Raw genomic sequence first — 12,819 nt, 5'->3', positions numbered from 1 at the left:
TCACATTGGCACATGCATGGGTCGTCGTCTACGAGTATTCGGTGCACTGTGTGTTCAAACACACTCGTATTGTGCCCAGCATTAAAGTCTGATGTTAGTCCGGCCACAGTTCGCCGCCTGTTCTGTTTTACCAGTCTACCCAGCCTAAGACGTCCGACATCTGTAATGAGCGGTGGTCGCCCAATCCCAAGACGTACGGACGTAGTTTTCATGTGTTGAAAACATTCACCACAGCACTTCTCGAATACCCGACAAGTCGTGCAGTTTCCTAAATGCTCGTGCTGAGCCTCCGAACCATCATAATCTGCCCTCGGTCAAACTGAGATAGATCGCGTGCCTTCCCCATTCTATACACGGACAGGACGCTCGCTGGTACTACATGCGCCGTACGTTTGTCTGACTAGCAGTCATTCCTCGCCAGGTGACGCAACTGTCGCCTGCCTGGATGGGTTTATATCGATAGTAGGTCGGTGGTCATAATGTTCAGGATGATCTCTGTATAACAGAAAAATTACTGTTTATGAACAAGGAGATCTCCATCTTTAAACTGAAATTTATGGATGTGTATCTAGTTAGACCGTGCAGAAAGCCGAAGTTTCCAAGAGGCCAGGTTACTAGTTTGCTTTCACTGTAAGAGAGGAGTAGGGTTGCCACTGTTCCACATTTTAACCATCGTTAAAATTAATGGCATACATGACTGACAACTTTCTGTTACTGCAGACACTGTCGCCAGCAGTCTGTCTCGAAACTGATCGTTATGGTCTCACATTAAAAAGTAAAATACGTTGTCTATACACTAGCGTGCACAACTCAAGGAAAGAAGTAATTTTTGCATGACATGCCATTGCCAAGTAATACAACTTAAACGTGGATCATACATAGAAAGAAAGCGAAGTAAGCGCATTTCATGACGGTCCCCTAGACATAACAGAAGACAGGGCATGGTTCTTAATAGGATGTGTGATCACCACGGCAAGCAATGCATGCTCTGCAACGATCTCCCATGCGGGCAAAGAGGTTAGTACCGAGTTCCTGTGGTAGGAAGTTCCACGCCTCCAACAGCGAGGATGGCAACTGCTCGATTGTTCTCGGTACACGTAGACGTGCTGCAATAAGTCTCCACAACCCATCACACACGTGCTCAATGGGATATATGTCGGTGGAAGGGGCAGGACAGTTCATTCACCCAATATCCCCTTTTTCCAAGAGCTCCTCCAATGCGCGTTTCAATGAGGTAGCATATTGTCATACATGCAAATGAGGTCACGGGCGAATGTGCCCTTGAAAACCGCTCTATGGGAAGGACTACAGTGTCACAATAATGTTGACCAGGGAGTGTACCGCGTTCAAAAATTTGGAGGCTAGTACATCCATGCAACATGATGTCTCCCCACAACATAACATCTGGACCACCAAACCGATCATATTCGACCATTTTACTGGGTGCATTACGTGTTGTCACCTCTAGACGTATGGCTGCGTTCAGAATCACTACTCAGACTAAAACTGCTCTCATTCCGAGAGGAGCAAACGACCTCACTCCTTGTTGGTCCGGTCGCTATGTATGCTCTTGACACCTTCGCAAACAATGCCGCCGATCTTCCGGTGTCAACGGAACACAAAGTACTGGTTGTCAGGCAGAGAGACCACCGCCATGTAGTTGCCATGCCACTCCACAGCATGAGATTGAATGCCTTGCACTCTTGTTAAATGTGATTGCAACTGCACCCGCTGCACGATGTAGCGGCCATTTGCTGTTGTACTTGACCGTGGTCGACCACCTCCTCTGCTTCGGCCAGCAGTGCCTATGGTTCGGAACGCTCCCCATGCACGTGAAACAATTCTGCGAGCAATACCAAACTCCTGGGCTACATTCGTTACGCTTCGTCCTCCTTTTAAGTTCCTGGTGATTTTTCGCACGTAAACTCATCAATATGTCTCCGGGGCATGCTGTAATGAAGACGATACCACCACAGTGCACCGCAACTGTTCGCTGATTGACACAGACTGTCTTTTTCCCGTTCCTGACGAGCAGCTTTCTGTTCACGAATGGGGGACCTCTGGTATAACGCTCCCGCTCTTTCATTCTTTTCCATCGAGTACTAAAATGTTATGTTACTGTATCTATCTCATCCGTAAGTTTTGTTGAGCAGTGTAATACAAATTTTAAACCTCTAGATACCGAGAAAGATGGCGCTGTGGTTAGCACACTGTATCCTCAAGTATTTGAATCTATCAACTCTTAATTTTTCCATACTTTGTTTTCACAAACTTTTGTGTATTATGTTCTTGTTTTATATACTCGGTTTTTTCATAGGATATTTTTAGCCCAGTCTTTTCAGCAATCTCGTGTAACAGATCGAGCATAACTGTTGCGTCTGTTCGGTTTTCAGTTATCAATGCCGTATCATCCGCTAAGGCTAAACATTTCACTTCAAATTTGTTCTTTCCTTGGCCCGTGCTTATATCCTTTGTGGCTCTTTTTTTAATGTGCTTTCCCATGTTTTTACTATTTTATCTAAAACCAAGTTAAAGAGGATTGGGGACAATCCATCTCCTTGTCGAACTCCTGTTTTGATTTTGAATGGTGCAGAAATTTCGCCTTGAAACTTAATTCTTGATGTTGTATCTGTGAGCGTTTGTTCAACAAGTCTTCTGGTGCTTTCATCTATCCCTGTTTCATAAAGTATCTGGAATAGTGTTTGTCTGTCAACTGAGTAGTAGGCCTTCTTGAAATCTACGAAAGTAACTACAGTATTTTTATTTTGTATAGCTCTCACTCTCAAAATTGTTTTTAAATTAAGAATCTGTTCTGCACATGATCTACCTTTTCTAAATCCTGCTTGATAATCTCCTATATTAGGCGTGCTTGTTCTTCTATTCTACTTAAAAGTGCTTCAGAAAGTATTTTGTATGTAACTAAACTATAATAGTATTAAACCGCTATAGCAACAATTTGCATTTTATTACATAAGTAAAATGTGATTTACTGAAATAAGTAACATGTGCTCCACCCCCAATGCCCTTGACTTCGACTCCAATGTCTCTTCTTTCAGTCTTTCCCCCGTGGGAAGATGAATGAGAAAACTAAGTGGACGATTCGAAGGATACATATCACATTATTTCCTGTCACGAAATGAAAAGTCAAAAGGTGCGGACAAAAAGTAAAGTGCTCTAGTACATTCGATTACTTCCATCAACTAGTGTCTAAAATACTTACTAATTTACCTAACGTCAGAGTCTAAGGAAAGACACAGAGCGCTACACATGTCATTTCTTACAATTTTCGCCGAGGCACATCTCTAATGGGGCATGTGCAACGTTAATATCTACTACCCTCACACCGAAGTTCATCCTTGTAAGGTCTTTCTGTGAAATACGAAAATGCTGATTTACTGATATAGCAATGGGCGCTTGTCTTAGAGAAATATTTCCATTAGAAATAAATGCCGGCTTACCTTTACATGCCTTCTGCTTAAGTTTCTCGTCGTTTAACACGATGTCTTCAAGAGAGTGCTGGAGACCTACTGCTACAGTTTCTGCTTTATGAAGGTAGGTTTCCAGCTGAAAATTCGAACAGAAAACATTAGCACATCGATATTATAAACATATAAAACTCGTACATTCCCACCAATTCCTTAAAAATCTACACATATTCTACAGTTTTAAACTGCACGATTTTATCAAAAGAAAGTTGAGCTATGACCCAAGTTCAGTTTCACTCGTTGTACGATAAAGAGCTAAAGCTGCCATCAACTCGAATGTTGGGTTGAATACCACAGTGCTTTACTACACATTGTTCTAGTGGTATGCCATTGCCTTCTCCCGATCTACGAACTTAGTTCCAAGCCAGGGAAATCTACAATTAACTGAGCATTTTTCACATTAACATTGTTAGAGATGAAAAAAAGTGCTAAGTGACAGATAAAAAACCTAGTTTGCCTATTATTGAGCCACCGAGGTACTAAGCGCACACAGTTTCATTTGAAGCTTTTCGTGTTTTTCTCATAGGACTGGTACTGCAGGGATCAATTTTTAGAAATGATGCCAATGACTAACATTTATTGAAAGTCATAACCATATCTTATTTTCAGTGACGTAATAGTTTTCTGAGAGGGGGGCAACAGCCTCCATACCCTCTCTTTGCAGTAGGATTTTGGAACACACAGTGTGTTCGAACACATGAATTACCTCGAAGAAAACGATCTATCGACAAATAGTCAGCACGGATTCGGATATATCGTTCTTCTTTACTCTAACGAAGTAATGAGTGCTATCGACAGAGGATTTCAAATTGATTTCATATCTCTTGATTTCCAGAAAGCTTTTCATACGTTCCTCACAAGCGGCTTCTAATCACACTGTGTCTCTATGGAGTATTGTCTCAGTTGTGCGACTGGATTTCTGGTATCCTGTCAAAGGTCACAGCCCGCAGTAACTGACGGAAAGTCATCGAGTAAAGCAGAAGTGATATCTTGCGTTCTTCCAAGAAGTGTTCCACCGTCTCTGCTGTTTCTAGTCTATATAAAACATTTATGAGACAGTCTGAGCATCCCTCTTAGATTGCTTGCAGATTCTGCTTTCATTTATCTTCTAGTACAGTCATGTGAAGATAAAACCCAATCGTAAAACGAATTAGACAAGATATCTGTAGGGTGTGAAAAGTGGGAATCGATTCTAAATAACGACACGTGTGAGGTCATCCACATGAGTACTAAAAGGAATCTGTTGAATTTCGTTGCGGCGAGATCTTTTAATGAAATTTTAATATCCAACTTACTCCTCCGAATGCGAAAATATTTTGGGGACTCCCACCTGCATAGGGAGAAACGATCAATCTAATAAAATAAGAGAAATCACAACTCGCGAGAACGTTCGAGACGTTCGTTTTTCCCGGGTGCCATTCGAGAGTGGAACAATAGAGAAATAGTGTAAGAGTGGTTCGATGAACCCTCTGCCAGGCACCTGAGTGTGAACTAAGGAGTATTCATGTAGATGTAGATGTAGCTGAAGTAATTGCACCAAGCCTCATACGAGAGCACAGCTCAACTTCTTTCTTGTTATTTTGGAGTAATTTGGGTATCTTAGTCGAAGTACGAGCTCAGAATACCTCTATACATGTAACCTGTTTCATCTAAGAGACGATATTTAAATTAATGTTAAGGTATTGATGAAAAATAATAAATTTCTAAATACTTTGCCCTGACAAAACCCGATTTCAGATTTGCACTCTACTAATCAATGCCCTCTTTTTTAACTCACGTATGAACAACACGTTTAATTTGTATTGTGACATTTTTAAAATGATTTTTGTTTTTGTATTTTTTAGCATCTCTTTCCTCATGTGAACCCGATTCAACCCGATCACAACCGGAAATGTGTTCGGTCCTAGAATTATATTTTGATGCAATGAATTTAGTCAACTTTGGCCTTCAGCATAATTAGGAATTGTAGATAATATGATTCAAACGACATTTTGTATTTCTGACTTATGTCTTGATTGGCGCCATATGAATGACGTCACAAACCATCACTGTATAAGCAACTGCTTCAAGCGAGGTGTGCAGTTAGTATCAGAGGGGAGGGACCGACACGTGGTGGTTGGTATACTAGCTAGAACTATGCGTTATTAAAGATGGCACTGTATTTTCATTTCTGATTAATAGGACGGTGGCAAAGCTGATGACGGAAATATAGGAGTGCATCAGACGTATGTTTGTTTGTTTTTTTTTGTGCTGGGCAAAGTGACGTCAACCAATATCCATACGAGGGTTGGAACTTTAATACTGGCAACTATTTATTTACAGCTCGTACAAAATAGATACGTCTTTGAAAGTTTTACTTACCTTCAAAGTAGTCACCAGCATTGTGTATAACTCGTTGCCAGCGATGTGAAAGTCGTAGCATTTACCAGCCCCCATCACTCAAACAAATCAGTAACAGCTTGCGCTGTACGTGCTTGAGCATTGTCCAGCAAAATAATGGGCAGATCCTGCAGAAAGTGTCATAGCTTCCGTCTCTAAGCTGGTCGTAGGTTGTGTTCCAAAAATGAACAGCATAGAGATAGAAGTGATGACACTTTCAGCTGAACCTGAACATCGTTTTGCAGGACAATGCTCAAGCACGTACAGTGCAAGCTGTTACTGATATATTTGACTGATGGGGCTGCTACGTGCTATACCACCTACTGCACTCCCCTGACTTACGCCCTCGTGAGTTCAACTCGATTTCTTAACTGAAAGAAACACTTAGCGGCATTTGCTTCAGAACGGCTACAAATTCGTCGGATTTGGGTATCTACTGATGTCGGCTTGATTATATGCTGGAAGTAAATATAGGTAGATTTCAAACTGAATTCGGAAGATAAAACTGGCCACTCCATAGATTGTACTGTTCTGTGTGTAATTTATTCGTCCACAAACGAAGCCAGTATAGACGAGCTTTATCGCCTTGTAGGATAAAATCGTCACTTATTGCACCAAAATAAGGGTGCATTCGTATGTATGTGTCAAGGTTGTCATCCCTATACGACCACTTGTCACATATTCAGGTGGGAAAACACGAAGCTCTGTCCATCGACCTAAAGATAAACAATCCCATACAAGAAGACAGTCTCGTGCGAAGGCCGTTTGACAAATGATAGCCCATTGCACGTTCTTATGACATCAAAGTATATCTGCTGTTTCTTTGCAAGGTCAGCAAGGGTTCAACGGTGAAAACAGCGGTCCATCATTGATCGGAGCCCGGTCTACATGTTGACACGTCCATTGCAATCGTCCCCCCATGACGCGCGTGGTCATCTTGTACACCAGTCGCGCCCACGCAGCCTTCTGTTCACATTACTGAATCGTATCACCCTTCCTTAGGCTGCAGCAAGGGCTGTACGTAGCCGATATAGACTCGTGGACCTATTTATTCAAGTGCATAACAAGAAATATCGGTCATCGGTACGTGTGGTAACCTTTATCCGTATTTTCCTGTACATTCTGGTTGCCACAGAATACAAACAAATACCGAAGAATGTTTAGTCATTTCTCCATCCCTGTTTGACTCTGATCAAATGAAATTCTACCAGTGGCCGTCAGTCGCTGTTCATTCGGGAAATGGTGCCACGGAATCGTTCGGGCTAAGCTGGTAATTACGTCAGTCTTTTCTCACTCCCACAGCATCAACTGAAGCCTTACTACCGAACATGAAACTCTTTGCTTTGTACAGATTATGGAAGCTGTTTTTAGCACTAATTTTGTGCGGCGCTGTTGTGGTAACAATATACTCAACTACCATGAAAACTACTTACTACATTCTCGAGTTATTGTAATTTTTGTGATTTTTCCTTAATTTCTGAAATCCAGAATGCAATAAAATTTGAAGTTACCTATTGTACTACAGAACCAAAGCTGTGAAGTTACGCGCTCTCGTTATGCCTGACAGCTTCCCGCTGGGGTTCATTTACTTTCAAATCATCCAAGAATACTGATTCTTTTCAGAGGATGGGCTAATGGACGTACAACTGATATATTATCACTTCTAGGAAACCAGACCTTTAAACATAAATGAACTAGAAATATTACGGCACAAAATAAGAAATATCTCACCTCACTTTTCCATCTCGGCGAAGCATTAACGGCCATCTTTAAGTACTCGAAGTAGGTAGACATTTCTTGCTCCTCTAAACTGTGGGAAAAAAGAACAAATTTTACGTTACTAAAAGTAATTACTAACGGGTAACAGCACTTTAGCGTAACCGCTACAGTAAATAATCGACGTGAATTACTAAAATTTTGTCTGCAAATCAGAAACTACTGCCTGGTAGGCATAAGGTAAGACATGGTGACGTTGTCCTCTTTAAGGACAATCAACTTTGTGCAACGTTCCATCCCTGAAAGATCAAGAGATGACGTCTCGTAGAAGGGAGGTCATCAGAGATGGATCAAAAGCTTGGAGGGCAAGGAGGAGCGGGAGAGGAACGGAACAGGCGGGTCGTTTTCAAAGGAAGCTTGCCCACACTCACTTTCATCGAAATAGGAAATTGTGGAAAAACTATAGGGAGTTGAACCCCGCAGTTCCCGTATATCGATCATTTACCAACTGTTGTAAGTGGTGAAGCAGGCTTCTCTTACACCTGTCTCTTGACAATAATCCGTTAGAAACAGGTAACATTATCAAATAACTCATTCTTGTCTTAATCGCCAAGTTCTTTTATTTTAACTCCTGACGGTTTTCGCTACTTTATACACTGTATCTAGTCAAAACTGAACATCCTTGCACAGCATCAGCGGTCAAACTCATTATGACGATACAGTACCGCAATTCATTTATGTCCACGAAGCAAACACACCTATTAAAAACACACTTTTTTTAAGTACACTAAACCTATACGGCAGATCACGTTGACAATTGATTTATGTTACTGTGCAGGATTCACCGACGGAACAAAAACACATTGCTCCAGGACTTTAAAGTTTTCAGCCAGGCGTCGTGATGTGTAAGTCACTATTTTTTTTACAGACTCTAGAAACCACTAGCAAGAAAGGAAAACGGAAACAATCATTACTGTCAACAAGGTTTTGTGAAATATCGTTCAAGCTGTATTCTTAGACTATAGATACATCATCGGAAGCATAAGGCTCTGTACAGATAAGTACATACCTTCTGAGAAGTGCATTTTTATTTGATGGAAATTAAGTACGGGGTATGAGGAAAGCTATTACCAACGATGTTTCGTTTCAAACTAACTAAATTCCTCCCGAATAGGACTCTGAAGACCCAACGTTACCGACGACCGCCGTGTCATCATCAGACGATTAGCGTCACTGGATGCTGATATGGAAGGGTATGTGCTCAGTACACCGCTCTTGTCAGTTTTCGTGACCGGAGCCGCTACTTTTCAATCAAGTAGCTACTCGATCGGTCTCACAATGGCTGAGTACACCCTGCTTGTTCGGTGATCTGACGGGAATCGGTGTTACCACTGCGGCAAGGGCGTTGGTTTCGTTTTAAAATTCCAAAGGTAAAAACAGAGTAATCAAACTAAACAGCATTACTACACGTGCATACATCAAAACAAGTACGATCAAAGGGCAAAGATAAGGACAAAGCAATACGCATCCCAAATGATCGTCTTGTGGTCTTGCACATATCCAGAAAGATAATCTCAATACTTTCCTTCTAAATCTGAAAAAGGCTTGTCAAACAAGATAACTGGGAAAAACACGGTACGTGGGGACTCCCAAAAGTAAGTTGCACATTTTTATGGCAGACGAAGTAGCTTTTACTGTATTTACACTACGCTTCAAAGTGACAAATATACATGACACTATTTTTCAGCATAGTCACTAGTCTCTGTAAACGACGGCTGGAACGTTCTACCAATCTTTCAATTCCTCGACGACAGAAATAAGCTCCGTGGTCGCGGAGCCACTGGAGAACAACTGTGTGAACGTCCTCCTCGCTGGAAAATCTGCGACGACTGCTCAAATGGTTCAATTGGCTAAAAGAACTATGGGCCTTAACATCTGAGGTCATCAGTCCCCTAGACTTAGAACTACTTAAAGCTAAATAACCTAAGGACATCACATACATCCATGCCCGAAGCAGGACTTGAACCTGCGACCATAGCAACAGCGCGGTTCCGGACTGAAGCGCCTAGAACCGCTCGGCCACTTCAGCCGGCACCCACGTCTGTGCTGCCTCGGTCAAACTGTTGGCGTCATCTCACTATGGCTAGACGCAACACTGCATTTGGTCCATACGTCTAGAATTTCACGGTGAATCTATGCGCTAGCCAGACAACTTACCCTCAAGAATTGTACTGTCACGCGTACTTCAACTTGAAGTACATTTCCAGTTGCCGCGCCATTTCTCTCCTTAAGTGCGATGCACCCGTTATCTGCACCACATCAGAACTGTGTCTGCAAGAAACGCAAAAATGTACTCTGTTCTGACAATGTGTCACCCTTGTTGCGCAATGTTCTCAGAGTGGGACGACAACTGTGACTTACTTTTTGAACTATCCTCGTAGAAAGCTCGACTATGTCAAGAGAATCTCGTTAAAAATGACGATGACTGTTGGAAAGGAAGTGTAATCTGTCACAATGACACCACAAAAAATAAAACTGCGTAAAACAAATACATCTGACAGAGGAAATAAAAAGATAACCGTTTCTTACGCGAGGAAAGCAATCAAACGCACGGTATTTCCTGCAGAATATATTTGATGAAATCGTATACACTAATAAGCCAGAACATTATGACCATTGCCCTCCGCGAAATTCAATGCCACTAGTGACATGCGGGCACATTGCGCGGTTGGGTAAGTACACACATCAAAAAAAGTTTGCAGCACCCCGGTTTCCAGAACTTCTGAAGACAGACGTTGACTGTGGATATTGGCCGGCCGCGGTGGTCTAGCGGTTCTGGCGCTGCAGTCCGGAACCGCGGGACTGCTGCGGTCGCAGGTTCGAATCCTGCCTCGGGCATGGGTGTGTGTGATGTCCTTAGGTTAGTTCGGTTTAAGTAGTTCTAAGTTCTAGGGGACTTATGACCTAAGATGTTGAGTCCCATAGTGCTCAGAGCCATTTGAACCATTTTGTGGATATTGTATCACAGACACAGTCCCTTTGACTGTTCAGAGATGTCACTAAACCCGCCCAAAGTTGTAAACAACCATGCATGAGCAGCGCCTATTAGACGGAGGGGGTCAGACATCCGATCAGTTCTAGTCATTCCACCAGGAAGCAGGTACACGGCTCGTGTTGTAAATAGTTCACCTATGCCTAGACGGTCAATATTACGGTTCGATCGCGTCCGCATTGTTACTATGTGCCAGGAAGAGCTCTCAACAAGGGAATGTCCAGGCGTCTCGTAGTGAACAAAAGCGATGTTATTCGGGCATGGATGAGATGGAGAGAGATTGGAACTGTCGATGACATGCCTGTCGATGACAGGCTAATACTGCAGTGGATGGCCGCTACCAACGGATTATGGCTCGGAGGAACCCTGACAGCAAAGCCACCATGTTGAATAATGCATTTCGTGCAGCTGGTACGCTGGTCATGGAAGGCGCCGTAATGGCTGTACGATACGTGAATGCAATCCTCCGACCGATAGTGCAACAATATCGGTAGCATATTGGCGAGGCATTCGTGTTCATGGACGACAATTCGCGACCCCATCGTGCACATCTTGTGAATGACTTCCTTCAGGATAACTACATCGCTCGACTAGAGTGGCTAGCATGTTTTCCAGGCATGAATCCTATCGAACATGCGTGGGATAGACTGAAAAGGGCGCCGTTGAGGAGTGGGACAATACGGACTAACAGTGCCTTGATGAACTTGTGGATAGTATGCCACGACGAAATCAGGCATGCATCAATGCAAGATGACGTGATACTGGGTATTAGAAGTACCGGTGTGTGCAGCAATCTGGACCACCACCTCTAAAGGTCTCGCTGTATGGTGGTACAACATGCAATGTGTGGTTTTCATGAGCAATAAAACGGGCGGAAATGATGTTTATGTTGATCTCTATTCTAATTTTCTGTACAGGTTCCGGAACTCTAGGAACCGAGATGATGCAAAACGTTATTTGATGTGTGTATATAGATGGAACAGTGACGAACTGGAGAGTAATTTTAGCGACGATACAGGCCGCAAATGGGGAAATCCACTGACATAAGCGACTCTGACAAAGGGCAGACTGTTACGGCCCGGCGCCTGGGAACAGGCATCTCGGAAACAGCGAAGCTCGTCGACTGTTCGCCTGCTATTGTGAGCCTCCAAGGAAAGTGGTTGACGGATGGCAGGCGACGAGGTGTTGGATGTCCACGACTCATCACAAAACTTGGAGGTCAGAGGTTTCCCGACACCGTACAGCAGGATAGGCAACTAACTGGCAGATATGACGACAAAGTACTATGCTAGTGCATGCACAAGTGTTTCAGAAAACACAGTTTGGCGCACTTTGTTGAACACTGGCTTCCGGAGCAGACGATACCTGCGCGTTCCCGTGTTGACCCACCGAGATTGTCAGTTGTGATTTGAGCGGGCAAGGGATCATCTCAAACTAATCAGGTTTCTTGTTCCAATGGGTCGACTGTGATATCTAGACACGGCGTCATTCAAGCGAACGGTTGCTCGGAACATATACAGTGTTACGGAGCAGCGAGATCAGGACAGTATTACGCTATGGGGACCTGGGCTTCCGTGGGACCTGTCGTAGTAAACAAAGGCACCACGACAGATACCGAACGTAATGTCGGACCACCTGCATCCTTCTGTGTTTGATGTCTTCCCCGACAGCGATACCATCTTCCGGCAGAGTAACTATCCCTCTCAGAAGGCCAGAATCGTGCTACAGTGGTTTGAGGAGTACGATAATGAACTCACGATGGTATCATTGCCAAGCTCCGCCACACGAACTACAGACATGCTACAGAAAACCTAGCAAGAGCTTGTCGAATCCACGCCACGCACAATCGCTCCTGTACTGCGTTCCGAAGGTGGACAAACATGCTATTAAATAGGTGGCTGAACATTAACTTTATTTCTATGCGTAGTATTATAAGAATTGTTGGGGGTTATTCTACGGGACCTGGTGTCACTACTGATTTTGCATGCACGGAAAGAACATATCTAAACGAGCATACCAAGATAAGTACAACACATTATCTGAAAATTACAAGATTACACGCTGGCTGCCAACTTCATGCCAGCATGATTACTGTCAGCCAAAAAGAGTTTTTTTTTCCTCATCATTTCTGAAACTTATGTTCCAGATTACACAAACAGTAGAAGATCCTGAACAGAGTATTTTGAG

General features: G+C 43.1%; 1 protein-coding gene across 1 annotated transcript in view; it reads right to left on the bottom strand.

Annotated features, from left to right (window-relative positions):
• The window catches only part of LOC126183848 (probable ATP-dependent RNA helicase DDX31), a 262,254-nt gene that overhangs the window by 93,644 nt on the left and 155,791 nt on the right, over nucleotides 1-12,819 (bottom strand). The window contains exons 9-10 of the mRNA XM_049926135.1: nucleotides 7,596-7,674; nucleotides 3,459-3,564 (exon numbers count right to left, since the gene is read on the bottom strand). Of these exons, the coding sequence (XP_049782092.1) occupies nucleotides 3,459-3,564; nucleotides 7,596-7,674 (185 nt within the window). The remainder of the gene's footprint in view (nucleotides 1-3,458; nucleotides 3,565-7,595; nucleotides 7,675-12,819) is intronic.

The sequence above is a fragment of the Schistocerca cancellata genome, chromosome 4, assembly GCF_023864275.1.
Source record: "Schistocerca cancellata isolate TAMUIC-IGC-003103 chromosome 4, iqSchCanc2.1, whole genome shotgun sequence".
In the NCBI taxonomy this organism is placed as follows: Eukaryota; Metazoa; Arthropoda; class Insecta; order Orthoptera; family Acrididae; genus Schistocerca; species Schistocerca cancellata.
The sequence above is the reverse complement of the archived record's forward strand: the minus strand, read 5'-3'. Positions and strand labels throughout refer to the sequence as shown.